At 38.9% G+C, this 26037-nt stretch overlaps 1 protein-coding gene across 1 annotated transcript in view; it reads left to right on the top strand.

The window, feature by feature from the left end:
• Positions 1-24615, top strand: part of LOC127650898 (adenylyl cyclase-associated protein 2-like) — a 51559-nt gene extending 26944 nt beyond the window's left edge. Inside the window, exons 4-13 of the mRNA XM_052136540.1 lie at positions 1974-2051; positions 8617-8760; positions 9609-9694; positions 10080-10185; positions 15873-16047; positions 16171-16343; positions 21182-21305; positions 21416-21498; positions 21776-21919; positions 23123-24615. Coding sequence (XP_051992500.1) covers positions 1974-2051; positions 8617-8760; positions 9609-9694; positions 10080-10185; positions 15873-16047; positions 16171-16343; positions 21182-21305; positions 21416-21498; positions 21776-21919; positions 23123-23206 — 1197 coding nt within the window. The 3' untranslated portion in view covers positions 23207-24615. The remainder of the gene's footprint in view (positions 1-1973; positions 2052-8616; positions 8761-9608; positions 9695-10079; positions 10186-15872; positions 16048-16170; positions 16344-21181; positions 21306-21415; positions 21499-21775; positions 21920-23122) is intronic.
• Positions 24616-26037: the final 1422 nt, after the last annotated feature.

The following is a 26037-nucleotide window of genomic DNA, read 5'->3' as shown; positions in this document are numbered from 1 at the left end:
ACAATTGTTCCATCCCACTGAGGCCAGCCCGCGGGAGGTCTCACATACACTTATCAAATGCTGTCACTTTATTGTCATATATATTATTCTCCCAGGCCTGCTTTCTGCAGACGTCACCGCAGAGATATTGAACAGTTCTTAACTTAGATTGCCTGACAGGGGTTCTACCCCCACGTGTTGCTGCGTGATAGCCTTCATGGTTTTTGTTTCAGTTTCTCAGAGCTCGCATAGCTGGTCATCACCTAGAAGCACTCTTTGGGGGGTGGAATTAATGATAAACCCTAATGATAAATAAAAGTGCTTTCCACAATCACTGCCTCTACTTAATCAAAGCCATGTGCGGCACGCTGTCCATATGTTATTTTACACCTTTTTTGGGAGAATCTTAGAGCTCAAGCCCAGTCCCCTGATTGAGCCCCTCCCCTATGGTCAGCACTCCAAATATGTTTACCTTAATACACTTCATCGAACTTGTGTAATGAAGTTCCAAACGTAAGTTCGGGTGGAGCTTGTTCATCTAGGCCTGTCAATTGTACCCCAAGAATATATAAGGATGCTTCCCTCGCTCTGGCAACGATTCTTTCGGCCATTCAATATGTCATTTTTGATTTGAAAGTAAATGTAATATTTTGATATTTTAACTGAAGAAGAAGACAAACTGATTAAGAATGATTTTATTTTTTACAATACAGCTAGACTTTGCTCTTTGTGAGTGGAATGTCTACTGTATACATTTATTTTTTAAAAACCTTATCAAGTAATCACGTACAACTGGAAAAGTTTGGAATATACGGTAAATTCTTTGGTCAAAAGGAATAGGAACCCTGGATTAATGACACCCAAAGGTGTTACTAGACACTAGACCCCCCGCTAAAATCAATCTCAGCCCCTCTAAATATCTGTGTCTTTGTAATCAGCACATAAGTGTTTTAAACCGTTGCAGCCACAGCACTGCACTTGTTTGAATCACAAGGCGGTTTTCTTGCCTGACTAAAGTGCCAGCCAATAGCATTGGAGTGTGGACTGTGAAGGAGTATATCATTGGTTTTACCCACTGAACAAATACGCCCCATTTATTAATCTAATTCATGATCGAGCAAGGATCAGCATGCGTTATGACTGATTGAAGGAGAGGAGGCGTGTCACTCATTTAATTTGGTAATCTTGTTTAACATGGAGAGAATGGGGCTGAATTAATTAAGAGTAAAAGTCACTTATGACATTACAATGACATCAGGACGTAAGTAAACTCTGTAATTACTTTTAGGCTAGGTCGTAATTTTTGTATGTTCCTTGATGGTCATGCACAGCAGTTCATAAATGTATATGCTTTGTTGTCATTTGCAAGGAATACGTTTATGATGTTTAAACACTGATAAAGTCTCTTCGTAGACACGCTGATTTGAAAATGGTTTTATGACTCAAAACACATAAAAGACTTTTATTTGTTGCAACCTACTGGCATATAAGTGAATAAGTGAACAAATCTTAACTAATCTTTTTTATATAATACCAGTATTTAACCAGGGTTATTCTATTGAAATTAAAACCTCTTTTCGAGATGATTTTCTCTTTTGAATGAATTAAAAAGGCTCGAATCACAAGTTGACATAGAACATAGAACCATCTCCACTAAAGATCAACCAAGTTAAATGAGATATTTATTGTAATAATAGTTTTTTTTTGGTGTTTGGTATCAATTTAATCTACAGTAGTTGCGTAATTATTGATTTTCTAGAATAAACATGTTTTTTGTATTTTTTGTTATAAATGTCAAATATTAGTTCTTTAAATGTTTTCAGTTTTTTTTATAACTTTGTAAGTGTGTTTAGAATTATGTTACAAAATGACAATATTCTGAATGAATATTAGCTGGCTATCTTGAATGATGAAAATACAGTTAAAAAAAAAAAAGAAAGAAAAAGACAAAACACGGTCTATAGAGTGTAATACATTTTTTTTTTGTCTGACAGGCAGAAATTGTTAACAGTGCCATGCAGGTCCAGCGTACCTTCCTTAAAATGGCCACCACACACCAGGAGCCAGCAAAGGTACAAACAAACCAAAGTGTTCCTATGTGTGCTTCATTTATGATTACACTTAAATGGATGTAAATTTGTAACGGTGTGTGATGTTTCCTGGTTTCATGGACAAGAAGTCATCCTAACATTGAGCAATGTTAACATATCTTACACTACAGAGTAAGTTACAACAATGTTTAGTTTATTAAAAGTGCCTGCTGTGAGAATCTCTTTAAAAGATGTCCTATATGAATCTGTCCATGTGCAGTCTGTCAACAGAGCCACTATGTATCCACCTGAAAATGAAGTGTTAAAGGAAACGGTGATATAAGTTCAGTTCTTTTCAACCTGCTATAATGCTCTTTTTCTTCTCCATACTATTCCGAGCCATGCGGTCAGCCATGCAACATTGGTCTCTGTTCACATAGGGATTACCTCTCCTGTTAAAAAATGCCAATGCGACACATTCCAAGTGCATTCACACAGTGGCCGGGGGAAGTGCAGGGGGCCAGTGTGATGTCATTCCAGCGGACTTTGGTTCGTTGTTGTCAGTTGGCCAAACAGGAAGACACTTGAAGGCTGCAGGCTATTGGAAAAGAGTAGGATGGAGGCTCAAAAAGTATTTAAAGGGCTAATTTAGCCTGAAATAAAAATTCTGTCATCATTTACTCAACCTCATGTTGTTGCAAATATCATTTGGATTGTTTTTTTCTTCTGTGGAACACAAAAATAGAAGTTTAGGAGAATGTCCAAGGTGTTATTTTCCATACAATGAAAGTGAATAATGACCAAAGGCTGCTTAACTCTAAAAAGGACAACAACAAAAAAACATCACAACAATACTATAATAGTAGTCCATATCACTCATATGCCATCTTCTGAAGCCCTAACAGAGCTTTGCATGTCAGAGACTAAGATTTAAAGTGATAGTTCACCCACAAATGAAAACTCTCTCATCATTTACTCACCCTCAGACCATCCCATATGTGTATGACTTTCTTTCAACTGCAGCACACAAATGATCATTTTTAAAAGAATATTTCAGCTCTGTAGGTCAGTACAATGCAAGTGAAAATGTCAGACATTTTAAAAAGACTCCTACGATGGCCAGATGAGATGAAACACCCAGTCAACACAGTCAATTGGGATGTTTGTGACATAAGTCTTGACTACGATGCATATCGTACAGTCTGGCATATTTGCTGTGTCCAAATCACGTGCTGTCAGAATATTTACTGCATTTCATGAAGCATGTACTTCTAGGCAGGTAAAAAGGCACATTGTATAGGTATGCAGGTGAGTGGAATAGATTCTGGACATACTTATCCGGAAATGTAGGCTTTTTCTCGTGACTCAAATAAATGACTTAATAACAACAACTACGAAAACAATCTACTCTGGTTTTATTAAACAAGTACCATTTAAGTACAAGGAACAATTGTCTTGGTATATGCATCACTTACAGTTAAAAAGAGTCATCCAACTCGCTGTTCTCCTGTTTTTTTTTTTTTATATAACTCAGCTCCTGAGGCATTATGGGATTGTAAAGTGTTCAGTCAATGCAAACTTTACAATCTTGCCAGAAATATTAGGTCATTAGGAGTATTTTTTTGCTTACTGTTTTATGAATACTGAGGATTCGGTCATACTAATCCATTGGTGTACTGTTTTTGGCACACTACCGTATATAGTAGGAAAATATGCATATTCGAATGCAGCTCTTGTCGTGTGAAATGGCCCAAGATCTCACTGGGATCATATAGTACAGTCTGACAAGCAACAATCGTAAAGGACTTTAAAAGTCGTACAGTGTGCATCTGGCTTAAACAATCTGATTTTTTGAGGCAAAAAAATCTAGAGACTTATATTGAAGAAGGGAGCCTTGCCATACTTAAATATCCAGGGACCCAATATTGGGGGTGAGTATTTTGACTTATGCTACTTTGTGGCAGTGCACAGAAAATGTACAAATCTTGTTGTTTAATGTAACTGTTTATTAAGGACAACTATCACTACTAAGGTCAGGGTATGGGGAGGAGGCTATTTCTCCAAATTGATTCCCACAAATCTGAATGAAAAACACTCAACCTGAATTAGAAATGCCAAAAAAAGACCAGTGACAATCTCTGTAGTATTCCAGAAATTAAACTGAGTTTAAATGTATTTGGCTATAGTGTATGTAAACTTCTGTCTTCAACTGTATATAAATATTGCCCACAAACATTCTCTCACTCACACACACTATGTTTAGCCATTGTTCCCCTCCATCAGTAGGTGAAGTGTGTGAAGCTCCTAGGAGAGATGCTGGACAGCTGCCCTACACCTCTAGCTTTTCTCTCTCTCTCTCTTTATATGTGTGTGCGGGACTGAGCTTACTTTCTGTGGCTTTTTATGGGCATGTTCTATATTTGAGCTGGTGTGTGTCTGTGGCCCAGGTCACGTGACAGGCCTGTTGCTGGATGAGGGGTGTTTGTGAGGCCTGCAAATTGCAGCTGTTTCTCTCTAATTCCTTTTTTAATGCAGCAGTGCTCTGTCCAAATATGCCTCACATCACTTTGAGTCCAGTATTCTGTCATTTCTTTTTAAATGTTACTGTGTATTTCGATTATCTTGTGCATGTGACACATAACATTTGTGGAAGGTGCATTGTCGCAGTGTGCTTAAAGGAAGATTTCAACCAAAAATAAAAAATTCTCTCATTATTTGCTCAACCTCATGCCATCTCAAACTTGAATTACATTGTCTCTTCTTTGGAACACAAACAAAGGTTTATGAAGGATGAATTATTTGATGTTTTGTCTAAAACGTCAATGGTGTCCAAATGTTTCAAGCCCATAAAGGCAGCATAAAGGTATTCCATACAATTGGAGTGGCTCAGTCCTTGTCTTTTAAAGCAAGATGATAGTTTTGGGTGAAAACAAAGCAAACATTTCTTATTGGCTATAAGCGCATCCCTGCATTTGATGTATGCAAGTTGGCTTGTTCCAAATGTTTCCAAAAATGAAATCATATAGCTTCAGAAGAGTTATGTATGAAGAGTACAGGATTGATTACCTTTTGTGCCTTAATGTCCTTTTTGGAGCTTGAAAGTTTTGAACCCCATTGAATTACATTGTAAGGACATTCAGCCTTCAAAAAAATCTTTGTGTGTTCTGTAGAAGAAAGAAAGAAAGTCTTTTGAGTTTCAGATGACATTAGGGTAAGTACTATTACTTTATCCCAAAATTAAAAGTTGTTCCAAATACCTGTATGTCTTTTTTTCTTCCATAGAACACTAAAGGTGATTTATTTTAAGAATATCCAGCTGCTCTTTTCCATATAATGAAAGTGAATGAGGACTGGGGCTCTCAAGCTCCTAAATGACAAAAATTAAGCAACACACCCTAGCAACATACTATTAAAATATAATAAATTATGTATATATGATTAATATGCTATATTCCAAGTCATACAATAGCTTTTGTGTGAGGAACAGACAAAAGAAAATCATACAGGTTTGGAACTACCTAAAGATGAGTAAATAATGACAGCATGTTCACATAATGTGTGAATTAATTCTTCTGTGCAATCTCAGTTTCTCTGTATAATTCGTAATCTGCAGAGAGAGCTCTTAATTCTTGTCTGACTCCATTCATAGCTTGGAGATAGGCAGGCTATTTCTGTCCCGCTCTTCAACTGAGCATGTTGAGAAGGGAAGTTCACAAAGATGCAGAAAAGGTACAGAGACGTTACACTCTGGACAGTGTCTTAACAAGGGCATTAATGTATGAGCAGTGGATGAAAGAGGTGCCTTTGTTTGCAGAAATGAAAATCATGCTCATGCTATTATGTGTGGAATTTATGTAAATATGTCTCTCTCTCTCTGACAACCCTCCCTCATTCTCTTTTTATCACTTTGTGACATGCTCACAGAAAAACACAAAAACTCACACCATGGAAACCACAACAATCTTCGACAGTTTAACCTCATTGGTATCACTATGACCAAATTCACGAGTCACATTTTAGTGACAAATTGAGTAAAAATAGATGTAAAAAAACCACTGTGTGGCAACATATCCTGTCTAAATACTATCTGCCTGTCCTGTTAATTTATCTTTTCACTTTTTATGGGATTTTGTTTTTTTATGAAGTTGAAGTTCGGTCAAGGCATTAAGGCAATGTTCTCAAACTACTGACCTGCCCGCAGGCCACATTTGGCCCCCAAGATAGTTTCATGCAACCTGGTCTCATAGGATTATGTTGCTATACTTACATTTTTGAAAAACAATTTCTACGTGGCTTGTTGTATGTATCTTGGCAGTTTCTTGGTGAAATGAACACTTAAGGTGCTAAAACAGCAATGATTTTAATTAACTTTCACACAAATCACAAGTGAACGGAAGCACAATGCTTTCTTCTGCAAATATGTTTTCATGTCACATTTGCTTTAATGACATTTGTGGTTTTGTTGATGTAAAACTCAATAGAGCATTAACTTTAAAAACCTCATCTTTGTGCCCTGGGTAGCTTAACAAGTAAAGATGCTGACTACCACACCTGGAGTCACAAGTTCGAATCCAGAGCATGCTGAGTGACTCCAGCCAGGTCTCCTTAGCAACCAAATTGGCCTGGTTACTAGGGTGGGTAGAGTCACATGGGGTAACCTCCTTGTGGTCGCTATAATGTGATTCTCTCTCTCGGTGGGGTGTGTGGTGAGTTGTGCATGGATGCTGCAGAGAATAGCGTGAAGCCTCCACACGCGCTATGTCTCGGTGGTAACACGCTCAACAAGCCACGTGATAAGATGCACAGACTGATGGTCTCAGGCGTGGAGGCAACTGCCATCCAGATTGAGGCGAGTCTCTATGCCACTACGAGGACTTAGAGCGCATTGGGAATTGGGCATTCCAAATTGGGGAGAATGAATGAATAAATAAATAAATAAAACCAAATATTTTCAATCTCACATTTGTTTTTATTACACTGTTGGGTAGAGGGGTTACCAACAGAAGAAGATTTGAATCTCTTAAGTTAGATTACATTAACATTCAAACTGTTTATTTTGATAAATATCTAGTCAGTGATTTGACAATGTTGGAAACTTGCTTGGAATAAATTTGCCATATTGATATATATTTGTTATTTTTTTTATCAGCCTACTGCTGCTAATGACAACAAACAAGCCAACTCGCTGTAAAAGTTGTATGCAGTGCTAAATTTTATAAATAGCTATCTTGTTTTAGCCAAAATGTCTTTTTCCAAACCTAAAATTAGTTAATAATATTATTTTATTAAAGTTAATAATAGCACTTTTGGTTTTGAATTTGTTTTAACTGTTCAACTGGCTCTAGTAAAGAACATCACCTGTTAGTGGTCCCAGTTAGTTTGATCGAGAGCCTAGTATTAAGGTGATGGTAAAGCAAGAATGATTTTGTGCCCTTTCACTGCAGTCAAACAAGGGTTTGGCCATAGCCAATGAGTCCTAGAGAGATATTTTTAGTGCAGAGAAGCAAATTGTCATCATTCTCCCACCAAGTTAAGCAAAAGAACTGAAACAGTGGACATGGCAACTGCTGGAACACAAGCATAAATACAAAAACGTTAATTTAACAAAGAAAACAGTGTGTTCCCTCTCAGCCTTGTTCAGAGGTAAACTGTAAACATGAGGACAGTACAGGGCCTTACAAGGCAAGGGGGTTCTCCCATCACTAGCTGGAATGCTGAGTGGGAGGGAGGAGAAGCTCTCTGGACATTTCATTGGAAAATACTATCCCACTATTAAACGTCCACTCGGGAGTCTCTGGCTCGGATATTCTGAGTGCTTGCTTTAATAAAGCAGGGCGAACTGTACAACATTACACAACAGTTCGGTGAACAAAATCTTGTTTTGTTTGCCTTAATAAATATGCTATGAAGAATGGATGCCTGCTGGGGATGCTGGGTTAGTCGAATTATTCAAGCAAGTTGATTGAATTATAACAGAACATGATGGACATTTCATGAGCATACTAGATGATAACTGTTGAAGATCTTCTAATAGATCTCAGATCTATACAAAAATCATGGTTGAGCCATTGTTTAAAATGAAAAGGCAGAATGGTGAGATACTGTATTCAAATAGAAGTTTATTAGTGGTGCTTGCATCACTATTATTATTCCCCATACTGTAAGAAAGGGGTTTTGTAAAACCCTTACCCTAAGTATTAAATGTGGGCATTTAACTTGTCCTTCACCATTTGTGCTATGGACATGAGTGATACCTGAAATCGTGCAACTTATTGTGGAGAGATTTTTTCCAAGCAATTGGATTTTTAAACAATTTTTGCTTGTCGAATGAAAAATGGATGAAAACATCACCGGAAGCCAGACCGAGCCATACCTAAGGGACCAGAATATCATGAAGACATGGGGATGTGCTCTTTGAACTTATACAAACCACCCAGAACACCCTAGCAGCGCTTTAGCAACTTCATAGCAATGCCCAAGGAACACGCTAGCATCATGACCAGTAGTTTGCTCGGGCAAGGCCCACTTACTTTTTCTTCAGAGAATGTAAATATCTATGTATTTCCACATATGACTTTTGTCAATTATGTCTATTATGCCCCATTAGATTGAGCTGACCGACCTCCTCAGGCCCCTCTCAGAAAAGATCCAAGAGGTCCAGAATTTCCGGGAGAAGAACCGCGGTAGCAGCCTGTTCAATCACCTGTCTGCAGTGAGCGAGAGCATTGCTGCGCTAGGCTGGGTGGCTGTGGTGAGTGGAAAAGCCACTGTCTTACTATGGACTGTTTTTGTGCAGTCTATGGAGAGAACATTCTGCCACTTTGTCTTGCCTTTGTCAGAGATTATTTAATTCACAACCAATCAAACAGCATTTTGCTTTTATATGTTGAGTTCCCCTCAAAATATCTGCCCAACAGTCACTTGTTTTAGATTGTATTCATGAGTAACCTATTTATATAAACCAATAATACATTTTATGTAAACATAAATACCATTTTATTTAATTCATTTTGTTTGTTTTATAAGCTATCAACTACTGTATATGAAACACAGAAACAAAATGTACAATAATTGCCAATTTTTTAAAAATCCCTCTAATCGATCCAAAAAGCATCTAGTTTGACTTATGACTTAATCTTATTTGTTTTGAGTCACTTTTTGCACATTTAGAATTTGTCATGGCCTGTGCCTTATCATGCAGTCATCAGACAATGTTGAATTGATGAAAGCCCTCCATGGACTGAACGGACCACCAAACTGATATTTGATTTTGTATTGTGTAAACTCTTCTGGAACCATACACATGGAGGTCTTCATACCATGGATGGCTGTATCTAATCTCTACAATGTGGAATTGGACCGAGACAGATCTGGATTATATCATTGTTTAGCTTTAAACTACCACTCGCTGTATTTTCTTTCAAGTTGTGTTTGCATCCTTCTCAAAAGCTTTTCTTTTCATCGTCCGGCAGCAGCCCACAGTAACGTAATTGATTAATATGTATGCAATAGAATTCCAGTGCTTCAGCTGGAACAGAAGTTCATGAAACTTGTGTTTTTTTGTTTCTTTCTATGGCTTTTGTTTCTCTTGTCTTGCAGTGTCAAAAACCAGGGCCTTATGTGAAGGAGATGAGTGATGCTGCAATGTTCTACACGAACAGAGTGCTGAAAGACTACAAAGACAAGTTTGTTTATTTATTTACATCAGGTTATTTTAATCTGATTTGTTAATGAGAAATTCCCCTGATAAAAAGTACTGTAGTGGTTACTATATTACAGTGATGTAGTTGGTGGTATTACAGTGGTACTTTGTTAGACAACATGGTACATAAAGGTGACAGTTCTTTCTTCAAAAAAGAAATTAAAAAAAAAAACATTTTTCAAGCAGGTTTCTCAAACCCTCCTCATAGTGAATTTCCCTCACAATATTGTCATTTATGAAATGTTAGATAATAAAATAGTATTCCCATACAAACATCATACTTGTTATTTGCTTATTTGAAATCATATTACAGTTGATGCAATTGAATGCTCCCTAATATTTCCTTCACCCGTCTCTGCTTACCTCAGTGACCTTTGTCATGTCGAGTGGGTGCATTCCTATCTGAGCATCTGGACTGAACTGCAGACCTACATTAAGGAGCACCACACCACTGGACTCGTCTGGAACAAGACTGTGAGTGCGACTTTGAATTACCACAATAGTTTGGGCTAACCATAAATTACCACTTGTTTGCTTTTCAAATTCATAAACAAATCTGCACTTTTCTTCACTGTAAAAAGTGCTATGTGATATGAAAAAAAGTAGGGTTACAAAATTACATAAAATATTTTTGAGTAGTTTTTATGCCTTATTTTTGAAAATGAAATCTCCTAAATACAATCATGAAAACTGACCCATATTATTTACATATGATCATCTTAAATAAAAAAGGTGCATTCTTCCAATAATATTAAGACAAATTATAATATATATAATATATGTTCAGAGAGGTCAACAGAGAATGGCCAGACTGGCAGGTGGTTTTTAATGTTGAGGCTGATTGTGTGTGTGTGTGTGTGTGTGTGTGTGTGTGTGTGTGTATATATATATATATATATATATATATATATATATATATACACACACACATACATGTAATGGGGTAAGGTGGGCAAGGAGGTGGCGGGAACCAGCAGAACAGTCAAAGTAAACTTTAATGACATAAACTTAAAACAACATAAAACAAACATAAACACACACACAGCAAGGCCACATGTATCTCTCTCTCCCTCTAACTGGCACCTCTGGCTCGTCTTTAACCCCCTCCCGGCTGAGTACCCCAATTCAGGGCCAGGCGTGTGTCTTCACGGCCCGGTGCCACCCTCCTATTCGTCTCGATACAGTGTGTGTGTGTGTGTGTGTGTGTGTGTATATATATATATATATATATATATATATATATATATATATATATATGTGTGTGTGTGTGTGTATGTATATGTACAGCTAAATATAAAATTATTCAAAGCATTGTAGAATTCTTAAACACCTTACATTTTTGTATGCATTGATCTTCTATATCTTCCATTTTTGAATATTTTAACTATTGTTTCCTATGTATTTATACTTGAATAAAGAAATTCTTGTGAAAGTATCTTGTGAAATAAGCTTCTACTACAGGGGTGACCTTTTTCAGTTCAGATATTTTGTTTCAGTTTCAAATTAGAGAAAGTTAAAACTGGAAAAAAGAAAAGGAGATTTTTCTTTTTAGTCATAAAGGGGCTGGTTGAATGCACAAAGAAATGAATCTCAGGTAATTAACTGCTTCACTGATGTGTTCAGCTGTCCAACCAGTGCCAGGATTTATGAAAATTCTGCTTATCCAGTTTTCTCCTTCCCATTTGTGTTTTCTTTTACTGAATTTAGACAAACAATTTGTTGACTTATAATATGCTGTTTCAGAAGGTTACAGAAGTTACAAGAAAAGTTTTAGAAGGGAAGTGGCACACCTCATAGGATAACATAGACTCATACAGCAAACATATTGATATTTTCCTCTGTCTAAAATGTATTTGAAACATAATTTCCAAATAAAAAATATTTTATTTAAACCTTAAAAATATAAAATAAAATAAATGATTTTAAATATATATATATATATATATATATATATATATATATATATATATATATATACACACACACACGCACACAACAGGCTGAATCACAGTCATGCTGATATATAGACACAGCATCACTCTTACTTGTGTAATATTGCTTTACAATATTTATTTTATATTTTATTTTATAAAAATATACATGTATTTGTATTCATATTTTTGGTATATTTTAATATAAAAAAATATAAAAAGTCCACAAACATTTACACACACACACACACACACACACATATATATATATATATATATATATATATATATATATATATACACTCACCTAAAGGATTATTAGGAACACCTGTTCAATTTCTCATTAATGTAATTATCTAATCAACCAATCACATGGAAGTTGCTTCAATGCATTTAGGGGCGTGGTCCTGGTCAAGACAATCTCCTGAACTCCAAACTGAATGTCAGAATGGGAAAGAAAGGTGATTTAAGCCATTTTGAGCATGGCATGGTTGTTGGTGCCAGACGGGCCGGTCTGAGTATTTCACAGTCTGCTCAGTTACTGGGATTTTCACGCACAACCATTTCTAGGGTTTACAAATAATGGTATGAAAAGGGAAAAACATCCAGTATGCGGCAGTCCTGTGGGCGAAAATGCCTTGTTGATGTTAGAGGTCAGAGGAGAATGGGCCGACTGATTCAAGCTGATAGAAGAGCAGCTTTGCCTGAAATAACCACTCATTACAACCGAGGTATGCAGCAAAGCATTTGTGAGGCCACAACACGCACAACCTTGAGGCGGATGGGCTACAACAGCAGAAGACCCCACCGGGTACCACTCATCTCCACTACAAATAGGAAAAAGAGGCTACAATTTGCAAGAGCTCACCAAAATTGGACAGTTGAAGACTGGAAAAATGTTGCCTGGTCTGATGAGTCTCGATTTCTGTCGAGACATTCAAATGGTAGAGTCAGAATTTGGCGTAAACAGAATGAGAACATGGATCCAACATGCCTTGTTACCACTGTGCAGGCTGCTGGTGGTAGTGTAATGGTGTGGGGAATGTTTTCTTGGCACACTTTAGGCCCCTTAGTGCCAATTGGGCATCGTTTAAATGCCACGGCCTACCTGAGCATTGTTTCTGACCATGTCCATCCCTTTATGGCCACCATGTACCCATCCTCTGATGGCTACTTCCAGCAGGATAATGCACCATGTCACAAAGCTCGAATCATTTCAAATTGGTTTCTTGAACATGACAATGAGTTCACTGTACTAAAATGGCCCCCACAGTCACCAGATCTCAACCCAATAGAGCATCTTTGGGATGTGGTGGAACGGAGCTTCAGTGCCCTGGATGTGCATCGCACAAATCTCCATCAACTGCAAGATGCTATCCTATCAATATGGGCCAACATTTCTAAAGAATGCTTTCAGCACCTTGTTGAATCAATGCCATGTAGAATTAAGGCAGTTCTGAAGGCGAAAGGGGGTCAAACACAGTATTAGTATGGTGTTCCTAATAATCCTTTAGGTGAGTGTATATATATATATATATATGTTTTGCCATGTTGGGACACAAGTTTCTCTCTATTGTTTTAGTTTCTTAATGAAAATATTTTTACTGCTTTGTATCCATTGTGTAAAACTAACTCAGAATAAGGCTTTTGAGAGAATACACACTTCCCCCTAGTTCTGAGACATTTCAGGATGTTAAATCCTGCCTGTCAGGGGGCGAAATAGTGTGTGTGTCACAAACAGAAACCTGAGAGCCCTCACGAGCTGTGTGTCAGCTGTTCCTCTTGCCGTGAGGGTCTGAGTGTGTTGAGGACTGTATGGTGTGGACAGGTGGTCCTCAAGGTCTTTTTGCATGGGGGGTTTTACCATAGAAATGTCCCCAACAAAAGCCTAGTGTCTCTCTGGCTTACACACCTGCTCTCACACACACTCCTCGTAATTCAACCTCTCCTCTCATGTATTCTACATTTTACCTCTTAGTAAACTTTGTTTATTTCTGTATATCCTTGCACATTAAATGCATATCACACACAATCAAACTCCATGTTTCAGCATCACTCTTTGTTATGCCATGATTCCCACTTCCTTCAACAATTTGTTTAGGCCATCTGACATTTCACCTTCTAACAAGGCATTGACCTTTAGGGTCAGAGGCGGACTTCCCCAACTTTTAAGCCTATGCTGAACATCAGCAGAAGTATTGGAAATAGACGTGTGTGTGTGTGTGCGTACAAGACAGGAAAAGATGAGAGTGCAACAGTTGTTTAAGCTGCTTTAAGTGTTGAAGAGGGGACCATGTGCAACTGTCAATGGCAGCTGTGCTGACAATGCGAAACAGGCTTAAGTGTGCAGTCAGAGTAACACAATAGCCAACTGTGCTATGCAGATCTGTTCTTTTACTTTGAATATTGTTAAAAGAGATTTTCCAGTTGTTCAGATAATGCCAGAAACACATGACTGAGATTAAGTACTTTTCAGTACCAGATTAATAGAGAAAGACCCCATTTACACCTGCTATTAAGATGTGTCTCGGGTGATCTGATCACAACCTGGTCGTTTAAATGTATCTCCTGTGTCCACAATGTTCGTGCTTCTCATAAGTGTCCCTGCATGTTGATTTCAGACACACTATAGAAAATCTGTGAAGTTCTCATGCTTGTGTATGTCTTTTTTTTCCTTTTAAACAGCTCGTAACCGGCAATGTTTAAACTTTGGCGCTTCGCTGCTGCCAGGATGCAAACAGGACGGATTAGAGTTTACACATCAAATGCCATGCGTACATATCCATTTTTGACCACATTCGTGTGTGGGTTACGTGATCCAATCACAAATTTAATTGGACCCCGTTTAGACCTGGATTTAGCGCTGACCACATGTGATCACATCACCAAAAACACATCTTAAATACCATGTGTAAACAGGGTCAAAGTTCATCAAAGAACACATATTGATAGTATTCATTCAACAAAAGCATTGTTCACTTAGCACAAACCATTCTGTTTCTTAAGAGACATTTCACAAGGGTTTTTCCTGATATTTACGATGATATTAAGAAATGTATAATACAGTAACAACCAAAGGTTGACACACATACTCATTCATTATTATTATTATGTTTGACAGTTTAGAATAACGGCTTGAAGTAGGGCTGCATGAGGATTACAGAAATTATAATCGTTGAATATTTCCCTTGATATCGTAATTGTGATACATTTCAACTAATAGAATTTACATTGTAATCTTAATTTATGTCACTGAGAATGTTGCATCTGAATTACTTTATTGCTGTTTTATACATCAGAAAATAAAAAAGTGCCTAAACGGTGAACTTAACTTTGGCTCTCAACGTGACAACGTGATAAACAAAACTTCTATTAATCCTTTTAATACATTTTACACAAAATGAGGAAAAGATATGTCTGCGATTGGTTTATGCACCATCTCTCCAAAAACACATTGTCAATAGAGCATTTTATAGAAATAAATGGAATGCTGTAATTGACTACAGCTTTAATTCTAATCTTGATTTTTCTGCTCATTTTTTATTTTATTTTATTTGTTTAATTGTGCAGCCTGACCTTGAAGATCGCATGACTGAAACATTGCTGTTTCAATAAATATTGGATTACTTTCAAGACACAGCAAGAAATTATAATTAGAGTTTCAGTTTTGTGGAGAAATCAATACATGTATTTCAAAGACTTTGATTGGATAAAACTAATGTAAAACTTCTGTAAATGTAATGGGTGTTTAAAACGCAAGAAGGAAAATGAATGATTCAGTCACGTCCTTTTGCAAACTATACTCTACAGACAATACCAGGAATACAACTGGTAAGGATTTTTTTATTTTTTTTTATGGTGGTCATCTTGGTTCTCTCAACTTTAAACCCCGTTTCAGGTCAGTGACACTAAAGACCCAATCCATTGCCTCATACACCCCCTACTGGATTGGGAAACTGTTGCAGCTAACTCACCAACATTTGGTTTAGAGGCTGGATATTAGATGTTGCTGCACCTTCAAGATAATGTACCATATTACAAAATAATTCAGATGCTGATTGCTCAACACAGTGTTCCAGCCAGGCTAAATTTCACAATATAACAGTTATGACGTGAAACAACTATTTTTCCTGATAAGTCAGATATCAGTTTTGATTTTCTCACTATACTGGGCTCAGCAGATCTTCCCATCAGTTATTTCTCATTTACTAACCCAGATGTTCTCTACAGGGTCCTGTAGCCCATCCCCCTCCTTTCACCCCTCCTTCAGATGGCCCCTGTCCTCCACCTCCACCACCAGGACCTCTTCCAATGTTCATGGAGAACAGTCCTAAATCAGATGACTCAGCAGCCCAACACTCAGTTCTGTTTGCACAGCTCAACCAGGGAGAGGCCATCACTAAAGGTGAGCAGGAGATTACATCAGATTACAAAGCCTTAGTACACAGAATAAACCTCTCTCTCAGCTACAATAGCACCATCAAAACAAACTCCATCACTGATGTCATGTGATATGTTCTGCCTCTAGGTTTAAAGCATGTGTGTGATGAGCAGAAGTCCCATAAGAACCCGGCGTTGCGCTCTCAGGGAAGGACACACCAGGGTTCTCCAGCCAAATGTCAGAACTCCAGCTCGTCTGCCTGTGCACCTGCCAAGAAACATTCCCCTGTGCTGGAGCTGGAAGGAAAGAAGTGGAGGGTGGTAGGTTCCCTCGACCCCTCAACCTGCATGTGTCTGACTATGTCCGGAACAGTGTTAATACATACTAATCTTACTATTTCTACAGAATGCAGTATAAATACAGTATTTATACAGTATGCAGATTTTGTGTTAACATGGAATTTGTTCAAAATATGATGTATACATCAGAGCGGGATTCATTACTTCCATGCTGAAATTAAGTAAGACTCAACTGTCTGTCAAATGCATATTGAGCTACACTTAACACATAAGCTACACATACGTTACACATATGTATTTTCTCAGGCACTTACAGGGACTAAATATACATGTACACCCTATATTAGTAGTACATCCGAATGATAATGATAATCATACTGTTCATATGTTACACTTGCTATAGTTTACTTCCATGTTGTTTCTTCATCAAATAAAAATGTCAAATCAAGTCAATCACTGAAGCAATCGTGCCACTTTGAATAACAAAAAACATGTATAATATGTATGTGTACATGCATATAGGATACTGATAATTCACCACCATTGTGCAAAAAATATACATGATATAGTACATGTAATTTGTAAATATGGTACTCACTTGTCTTGTAAAAAACAAAAGAACAGATCTGTAAAAGTAAACTTAAATAGATATAAAATAAGCATATAAATATAATTTATAGAAGTGAATATAAATATATATTTATACACAACACAATTACAGGTCACCAAAGACCCTATGCACTTATGGTGATTAAACTATTTTATTTATTTTGCCATTTGTTTTTATCTTTAGACCATTCATAAGAGAAAGGTTGAGGAATACTAAAGAAGTGTAGGCATAACTTGCTTATTTAAGGGTAAATTTGTCTACAGACAATGTCCAACAGTAAATGTACATGCATCACAGGAAAAGTATGTCATTTTTATCTGAAAGTAATGAAAATTCCCACACAGTGTCATTTCCACCACATCTCAAATTCTGGATTGTATGTAATGGAATTCTGTGGTGGGAATGTTTTTTTTTATGTTTTTGAAACAAAACTACAGACTCCTTTGTCTTGCTTAATTACTGTCACGATTCCCTTGTTGTCTGCCCTGGGTTTCACTTGTCATTGTTAAATGTACTACACTTCCCAGAATCCACCTGCCATCACCGCTGCCATTTTGTTCATTGTTCTCACCTGTGTCTAATTCAGTCATCACTCCCTGGTTATTTATTCTTGGAGGAGACCCTGTTAGCCTGCGGTTCATCGTTCACTGTGGACGTCGTCGAGGAGGACCCCGTAGCTCCCCCCACAGTGGTAACTCTCCATTCGCCCGTGGTTCGTCCCTTCATGCCTGCCTTAGTCAACGAACCAGCGCTGCTAACTTCATCCGCCCGGAGGAGGAGGAGAAGAAAGGCCTCTGCTCTCCAGCCTCCGCCAACCACGGCCAACCAGCCAATGCCTGTAGCCTCCGATGTCAGTGAGCCAGCGCCTGTAGCCTCCGATGTCAGTGAGCCAGCGCCTGTAGCCTCTGATGTCAGTGAGCCAGCGCCTGTAGCCTCCGATGTCAGTGAGCCAGCGCCTGTAGCCTCCGATGTCAGTGAGCCAGCGCCTGTGGCCTCGACCGTCCCTGAGCCAGCGCCTGTAGCCTCGACCGTCCAAGAGCCAGTGCCAGTGGCCATGACCGTCCAAGAGCCAGTACCCCCCGAGCTTTCCAGAGCTCCGCCTCCCGAGCTTTCCAGAGCTCCGCCTCCCGAGCTTTCCAGAGCTCCGCCTCCCGAGCTTTCCAGAGCTCCGCCTCCCGATCTTTCCAGAGCTCCGCCTTCCGAGCCTCCCGAGCTTTCCAGAGCTCCACCTCCCGAGCTTTCCAGAGCTCCGCCTCCCGAGCTTTCCAGAGCTCCGCCTTTCGAGCCTCCCGAGCTTTCCAGAGCTCCGCCTCCCGAGCTTTCCAGAGCTCCGCCCTCAGAGCCTCCTGCGGCTCCGCCCCTGAACCTCCCTTGGCTCCGCCTCTCAAGCCTCTCGAGCCTTCCAGGGCTTCGCCTCTCGAGCCTTCCAGGGCTTCGCTTCTGGAGCGTCCTACGGTGCCACCTCCCTCGGCTCCACCTCCAGAACCTTCCAGACCTCCGCCTCTAGAGCCTCCTATGGCGCCACCTCCATCGGCTCCGCCTCTAGAGCCTCCTATGGTGCCACCTCCATCGACTCCGCTTCCAGAGCCTTCCAGGTCTCCGCCTCTAGAGCCTCCTACGGCACCTACTTCCACGCCTCCACCTGCAACGGCTCTACCTCCCACGGTTCGGCCTCCTGAACCTGTCCTTGCCCTGTGGCCAGCTCCCAGGCCTCCTGACCCCGTTCCCGTCCTGTGGCCTCCTCCCAGGCCTCCTGACCCGGTCCCTGTCCTGTGGCCTCTTCCCAGGCCCCCTGACCCAGTCCCTGTCCAGTGGCCTCCTAGGTTCCCCAAACCTGTCCTTGCCCTGTGCCTCCTTGGTCTGCCTGTCTGCTCCCTGTGCCTCCTTGGACTGCCTGTCTGCCCTTTGTGCCCCTTGGACTGCCTGTTTTCCCCTTGTACTCCCTTGGTCTGTCTGTTTGCCCCTTGTGCTCCTCTGGTCTGACTGTTTGCTCCCCGCCCCCCCCCCCTTCACTCCTTGGACGATTTTTTTTTTTTTCATTTATTATTTTTCTCTGAGGAGCATCTGGAAGCCGCTCCTTTGAGGGGGGGCTATGTCACGATTCCCTTGTTGTCTGCCCTGGGTTTCACTTGTCATTGTTAAATGTACTACACTTCCCAGAATCCACCTGCCATCACCACTGCCATTTTGTTCATTGTTCTCACCTGTGTCTAATTCAGTCATCACTCCCTGGTTATTTAAGCCCTGCTTTTTGTTCACTCCTTGTCGTTCGTTGAATGTTGTCAAGCCTGATCTGTGTTTCCCTGCCTGAGTTCTTAGTTTATGTTTGTTTCCCCATCGAGGGTTTTTCCTTTGTGTTTTGTGTTTGTTTAATAAATAAAGAAGCCTGCATTATGGGGATAGCCCCCAGTAAGGGGCAGGATCAGGAGGTTGGGTAAATAGAATGGATCAGGCCAAGAGGCAGATGACAGAGCAGGGAGGGTGGGTGAAACCAGGGGGATAGCTTAGTCCAGGGTGACACATAGTGCCAGGGTGGAACCGGAGGAGCATCTGGAAGCCTAGATAGACCTGAAGGCCAGGGCTGAGCCGGAGAAGGTCCTGGAGGCCTGGATGGACCAGAGGCCAGGACGGAGCCAGAGGAGAGTCTGGAGCCTGAGGCAAGGCCCGAGCAGCTGGATTTAGCAACAGATAGTCCTTGACCACTGTGCAGATGGGGTCAGTGGCCACACAGGCAGGAAAAACTAGGCAGCCACTGGACTGGGGTCGGAATGGGACAGGCTGGGCAGCAGCTGCAGCATGCTCTGACCCCTCCTGGAATGCTGCAGCAGACTCTGTTGCAGGGACCCCTCTCCTCTTCCTCCCCCTTCTCCTCTTGTGGGTTGAAAGAGCTGCAGACTCCTCCGCTTCTTGGTGATCCGCAGTGGACCGAGCAAGCTGGTCTTTGTTGGCCGCAGGAGGCTGGGCAGACAATGCTGGTGACTGGACAGGATCATCGACAATCACAGGGGACTGGAATGGATCGTTAGCGATCACAGGGGACTGGACAGGACCGCTAAAAGTCACAGGGGACTGGACAGGATCATCAGCTGTCACATGGGACTGGACAGACTTTTAGACAGCCACAGGGAACTGGATGGATTCGTTGTCGACCACGTGGAACTGGACATATTTGTCGACTGCCACTGGGAACTGGACACACTCGTCGACAACCTCAGGGAACTGGACCAACTCGATGACCACAGGGAACTTGACAGGCTCGTCGAAAACCACAGGGAACAGGACGGGCTCGTCGACAGCCACAGGAAACTGGACCAACTCGATGACCACAGGGAACTGGACAGGCTCGTCAAAAACCACAGGAAACAGGACGGGCTCGTCGACGGCCACAGGGAACTAGATGGACTCGTCGACGGCCACAGGGAACAAGACAGGCTCATCAACGGCATCAGATAACTCAATGGGGAACGGCCTCTGCGGCAGTGAATGCTGACAGTGACAGGGATCGGGTGCCTTACTCGACTTCTGCTCTGAACATGAAAACACAAACACAGAACATGATGTCAGGGTCCTGTTACCACTAAAAACACGACTGTCAAAATGACAGGATCCCGACAGAAACACCTATCCCACAACTCAATGTGCCTGACTCGACCTTCCATTTGGAGTGTAATGAATGAACTAAACCGTCTACCAAAGTTAAAACATTTTTAATTTAAGTTGGTTTAAAAATGCAAATAAATCCAAAGTTTTCAAAGAACAAATGGTTGACTGTTTAAAGTTTTATAATAAAGGGTTGATTTCCTTTAAATGAGCCTGATAGAATGAGTAAACTTTGGATTATTCAAGCACATGGTTTGAAGTAGGTGACCATTGCGGTTTCATTTTGGAACCAATATCATTTTAGATCGTTGATGGAAACACAGCAAAAAATGCATAATTACATGAATTTGTACATGCAACTTGTCAATATTTGTATCATGATACATGCTTTATAGATTTTTATTAACATTATCTTAATATTATCTTAATTAGCATTAGTCTGAAATTTAGAAGTGCCTATAAATATACAAACACAGGCATAAGAAATTGAAGGAGACTTATCAGGGTTAGGATCTTGGATGGGATGAATGTAGAAATGTATTATAGTTATAATACATGCTTTGCAGCTGCTCATACCTACAGACTTGGCTAATTTACCCTGTCCTTGCATTGAAGCCATGTGGAACTATTATGTGCATTTGGCCTATAGGAGTACCAAGAACAGGCTCATGACCTGGTGATAGAAGAGACGGAGCTCAAACAGGTGGTTTATATCTTTGGTTGTAGCAGTTCCACACTCCAGATCAAAGGCAAAGTCAACTCCATTATTGTTGGTAAGAAGAGCACCTCTTAACACCAGCTGCTCCTAGTCTGTAATGTTATCTTTTCCTTTATCATAGCACTGCACACCACGGCTGGGTAACGTCTGCCTCTCTCTTCACAGATAACTGTAAGAAGCTTGGACTTGTGTTTGACAATGTTGTGGGCATTGCTGAAATCATCAACTCCAAAGACGTTCAACTTCAGGTTAGAATATATGTAAATGGTTGTACATAAGTTGTGGGCTGACGTGTTTTGTTCTGCGAGCAATCTGCACTCCAGGTTGTTATTATAAAAGAGAAAGTTAACGTAATGTATGTGCATAAGTAATGACCACAGTTGCGAGAATTAATAAAGAATATCCTTGTCTATACAAGTCCAAATGCTAAATAGCATTGTGGCATTTATTTGTTGACCTTTGACCCAATGTATGACAAAAGAGAATGATGACATACATAACTTTGTGTAATTTATACACCCCCAGGTATTGGGAAAAGTTCCTACCATTTCCATTAACAAGACTGAGGGGTGCCATGTCTACTTAAGCAAGGACTCACTTGACTGTGAGATTGTCAGTGCCAAGAGCTCTGAAATGAACATTCTTGTTCCTGAGGGAGAAGATGATTATGTAAGTGTATTTACACTGGCAATCTCATAAGAACATATTTAATTGTCAACTTGATCAATTTGATCTGGTTAATATTAACCTCCTAAGACACCCACATGACTGATGTGTGCATTTTCCATTTCCATTTTTGATTTGTAACAAGTAGCACCTAGTAAACAAGCAAAAAATTAAATAAATAAATAATTTATAGAGCAAATAGTTTTCCTAACAATGTATGTCCATATATGTGGACAGTTGGGCTAAGTTTTTAAATGTTATGTAATACCAAGTTATAAAGAAACATTTCATCAAATAATTTATTATGTGTCCAGGAGTGTTGGTTATTCATGATTTTGTAATGTTGCAGACATTACAGCTGATTTTATATAAAGCTCAATTGATCATTCTGATTAAAAATAATTGTCAGCATCATCAAAATCACTGCCAACTATGTTAAAATAAAATGTAGCATTTTAAAATTCTGAATCTATGTACTGATTATCATTGTCCCATTTCTATCAAACATGTTGAGCGGTCTAACTCCATATTAAGTCTCTGAAAGCAAACATTTTCAGCTTTTGCATGAATACATTTATTTTCAATGTGAACATGAATAGCATATAGGAATGCATTTACTAATGTTAATGAATACAACTGTACAGTGATAACAAAATAAAACAATAACAACATTTATATTAAAATGAAGTGAATTGACCCACAGATGTGTTCATGTTGAAAAATATGTTTTTTCATCTTTTGAGGGAACACAGTCGTAATTTCCACATATGTGGACTTCATCTTTATCAGCATGCTGATAAAGTTTTTAAAGCGGCAAATCAAATAAAACTAAATGCAAACAGCTTTCAGTCAACTTTAGTGAAGCCAAAATACAACATCCACACATGTGGACGCGGGGTCGCACAAGGTTAAAAGTGAAGTGTGTAATTTTTGCGCCACTAGCGTCACCATATAAAATAATGATGTTCTGAACACTTACATTATTTTCCATTTGTTGACCAATCAGATAGCCCACCCAGAACATAAGCCATTGGTTGAGCCAATGTTCCTGTGTTGGGAGCCACACTATTTTAACATAAAAAAACAACACCTCTAAAATGTGGGAGAAAAGATGTTATTCACTTTTAATATTGATATTATTCTTGAAGCTATGTTTGAAAATGTTTTTCTACATACATTTGACATATCTTCATATGTAATCGACAGAGGGAGTTTCCCGTTCCTGAGCAGTTTATAACGGTTTGGGACGGATCCTGTCTGGTGACAGAGCCCACGAAGATTGCTGGTTGATTCCTCACCTCCTCCAGCTCATCTTCATCCTACCCAGAACTCTTCGTGCACTTTCATTGTATCACACTGTTAGCTAAGACTTAAGAACTTATATATGGTTGTGAGAGCTGTAGTTGTAGGGTCAGACTATTAAAATGAAGAGCACAATATTTACAAATTATGCCCCGCCCCGCCCCGCCCCCGCCCCTGTTCTTGGATATATTTCACCTTTATATTGTGCAAGTTGATGGCACCATTATTTAATGCCATCAAAGCAAAACTGTATGTCAGTGAATGCTGTTTAAGAAGTTATTTGTTATTTAATTTTCTGACATTTTTGGGTTGATGGCATTATTTCTCAGTTAAATACATCATGGTTCTTTGCAGTAATATAATTACAATTTGATAAAGCACTAAGGGGGTCAATTTATTTTATTAAAGGCACTGTATTTCCAAATGAATTCATTCACTTATTTGATGGCGACTGTTTTCTCAAAATGTAAGATTAAGTCTGGTTGCAGATTGAACAGAATTACAATTCTGATTTACTCACCTGTAGAGGCTGTAAACTTAATTTTAAGGGGAAATGGTCATTTGTGTTTTGTGCCATCTGGTTTGACATTTCATATTGTTTACAGATCCCAGATTCAGTTAATACACTTTTTAAACATTTTAAATAAGCATGTTAATCTTTTAAATTAAATTCAGTGGCATGATAATCTTGTATCTGCAGGTTTCGGACACAGACTAGGTGCAAATGTGGACAGAAAATAAACACAATCAAGACACTTTTTATTCTAAGAGTGTGATAAATGAATGAGTGGCTTTATGGGTATTTTTTTTAATAAGATTTTATATTATTTTAATATAGTTTAAAACCCAGCATGCTTAATTTTGTCTCTTTAAAATTTGTTCATTATCTCAGACCAGCCATTTCTGAAATTTCCACCTGATTTCCTGTAAGTCAAAATGATTTGTATTGACTGGCACCCCAGATGTCATTCAGTACCATCAGGAGAGTAGCGACATTGTGCCATGTTGTCACAGAAATAAATTAAATAAAGCTCATTATTGGGTAAAGAATGCAAACAAAGTACGTTTGTTTCATAGATAATGTTTGCACTCTCATTTTCACAACTGTCTGTAAATGTACATGATTTAAGTGTTCAACAGGAACGTCTTGAACATGTGCTTCAGCTCATTTTGAATGAATGCAACATGTGTTAATATGTAGCGTTCTTCAGTCCTTAAAAGGGAATAATTATGTTACATTTGTTTGGTCAGTGAACAGCCTCCATTTAACTAAACATTACTGAAATGCAATATACAGAGTACACTTTGTGTACACTGTATTAAATTGCATGCCTTAAATTGTACTTTACCATTACCGAAGTATGTATTCATTACCATATTTGATCAAATAAAGTAATTGTGATCTCACTAGATTGTTCTTTATTGAACTTTATACCTCAATATCCTTCATCTGTATAGATTAGTGGTTTAGTTGTCTTTCTACAAGTGTAGAAGGAATTTGTCAAAATATGGCTCTTTAATGAAACGGTCATAGATTCATACCCTGACAGCAAGTCAACTTGTAGACTTTAAACAGAGCAGCAATGGGAAAACAACAACTTGGCAAACAAGAACAGAATGTGAAGTATTTGCCTTGCACCATGCACGTACTTACTAAAGAGTAATTTAATATATATTACTCAATGAAAATGCTTTTAACTCAAAAATTAAGGGACAACTTGTATAAATGCCCACTAGTTTAATGTGACACATTCTACCACAAAATACAAATTCTATAAGCATGTCTCACTGTATTTCACCCAAGTGTTGAAAGAACAACAAAGAATTCCATGGTGTATTCTGCCATCTGGTGGCAAACAGGGAATTACATCTCTAGATGAATGGTGTTGCGTAATCTACTGCACTGTTACAAAACACATGAGATTTAGCCTTCTTTATGTTAAAGGTTAAGAAGTGTCTATTTCTTTAACAAATTATTTTTCTGGGTTAAAATTTTCTGGGATACTTCACCCAAAAATTAAAATGCTCTCATAATTTACTCACCCACATTCGATCACAGATATATGACTTTCAACAAACAAAGATTTTTAAAAGAATATTTCAGCACCGTAGGTCCATTCAATGGATGGTGACCAGAACATGCAAGCTCCAAAATGCACATAAAGGCAGCATAAAAGTAATCTATACGACTCCAGTGGTTAAAACCATATCTTCCGAAGCAATATGATAAGTTTGGGTGAAAAACAGATCAATATTTAAATCCTGATTTGTATATGGTATTCTTTGTGTTTTTTATTTTTATTTTGGGCTGATTGAGAGACCATCTAGCCAATCACAGGTGAGTTTTATGAGTCGAAACAACCTTTATGTAATAGGCCGTCAGTAAGAGAGTCTAATCAATGCGGCTCCATTCATTTCTACAAAGTTGCTTTCAACAATGCTCATTTATCCATGTTTTTATCGGCATTGATGTTGATTTAAAATAATAATCATGAGATGAGGAACACACAAATGAGTGTTATTTATTGACATATTCTTGATTGGCAGCATTACGTGAAATGCATTGCAGAAAAAACAAAGGACAATCATTCCTTTAAGCACACATTGAAAGTGGAGTTTAAATCAGCTCATGAGTCTTCAATAAGTTCTGGTTTTTACATCATGTTTGTGAGGTAATAGTTTGGCTTTTTTTCTCTCAATTTAAGCAGATTGCTAGAACTGTGTTAAATATGTAAAGATATTTTTAATATCAGCTCCTGTTTTTTACCTCATAGGAAAAAAAGATAGATCTGCTGTGTTCTTAGAACACATGCATTTTA

The sequence above is a fragment of the Xyrauchen texanus genome, chromosome 10, assembly GCF_025860055.1.
Source record: "Xyrauchen texanus isolate HMW12.3.18 chromosome 10, RBS_HiC_50CHRs, whole genome shotgun sequence".
NCBI lineage: Eukaryota > Metazoa > Chordata > Actinopteri > Cypriniformes > Catostomidae > Xyrauchen > Xyrauchen texanus.
Note: the sequence above shows the minus strand (reverse complement) of the source record. Positions and strands in the feature narration are given on the sequence as shown.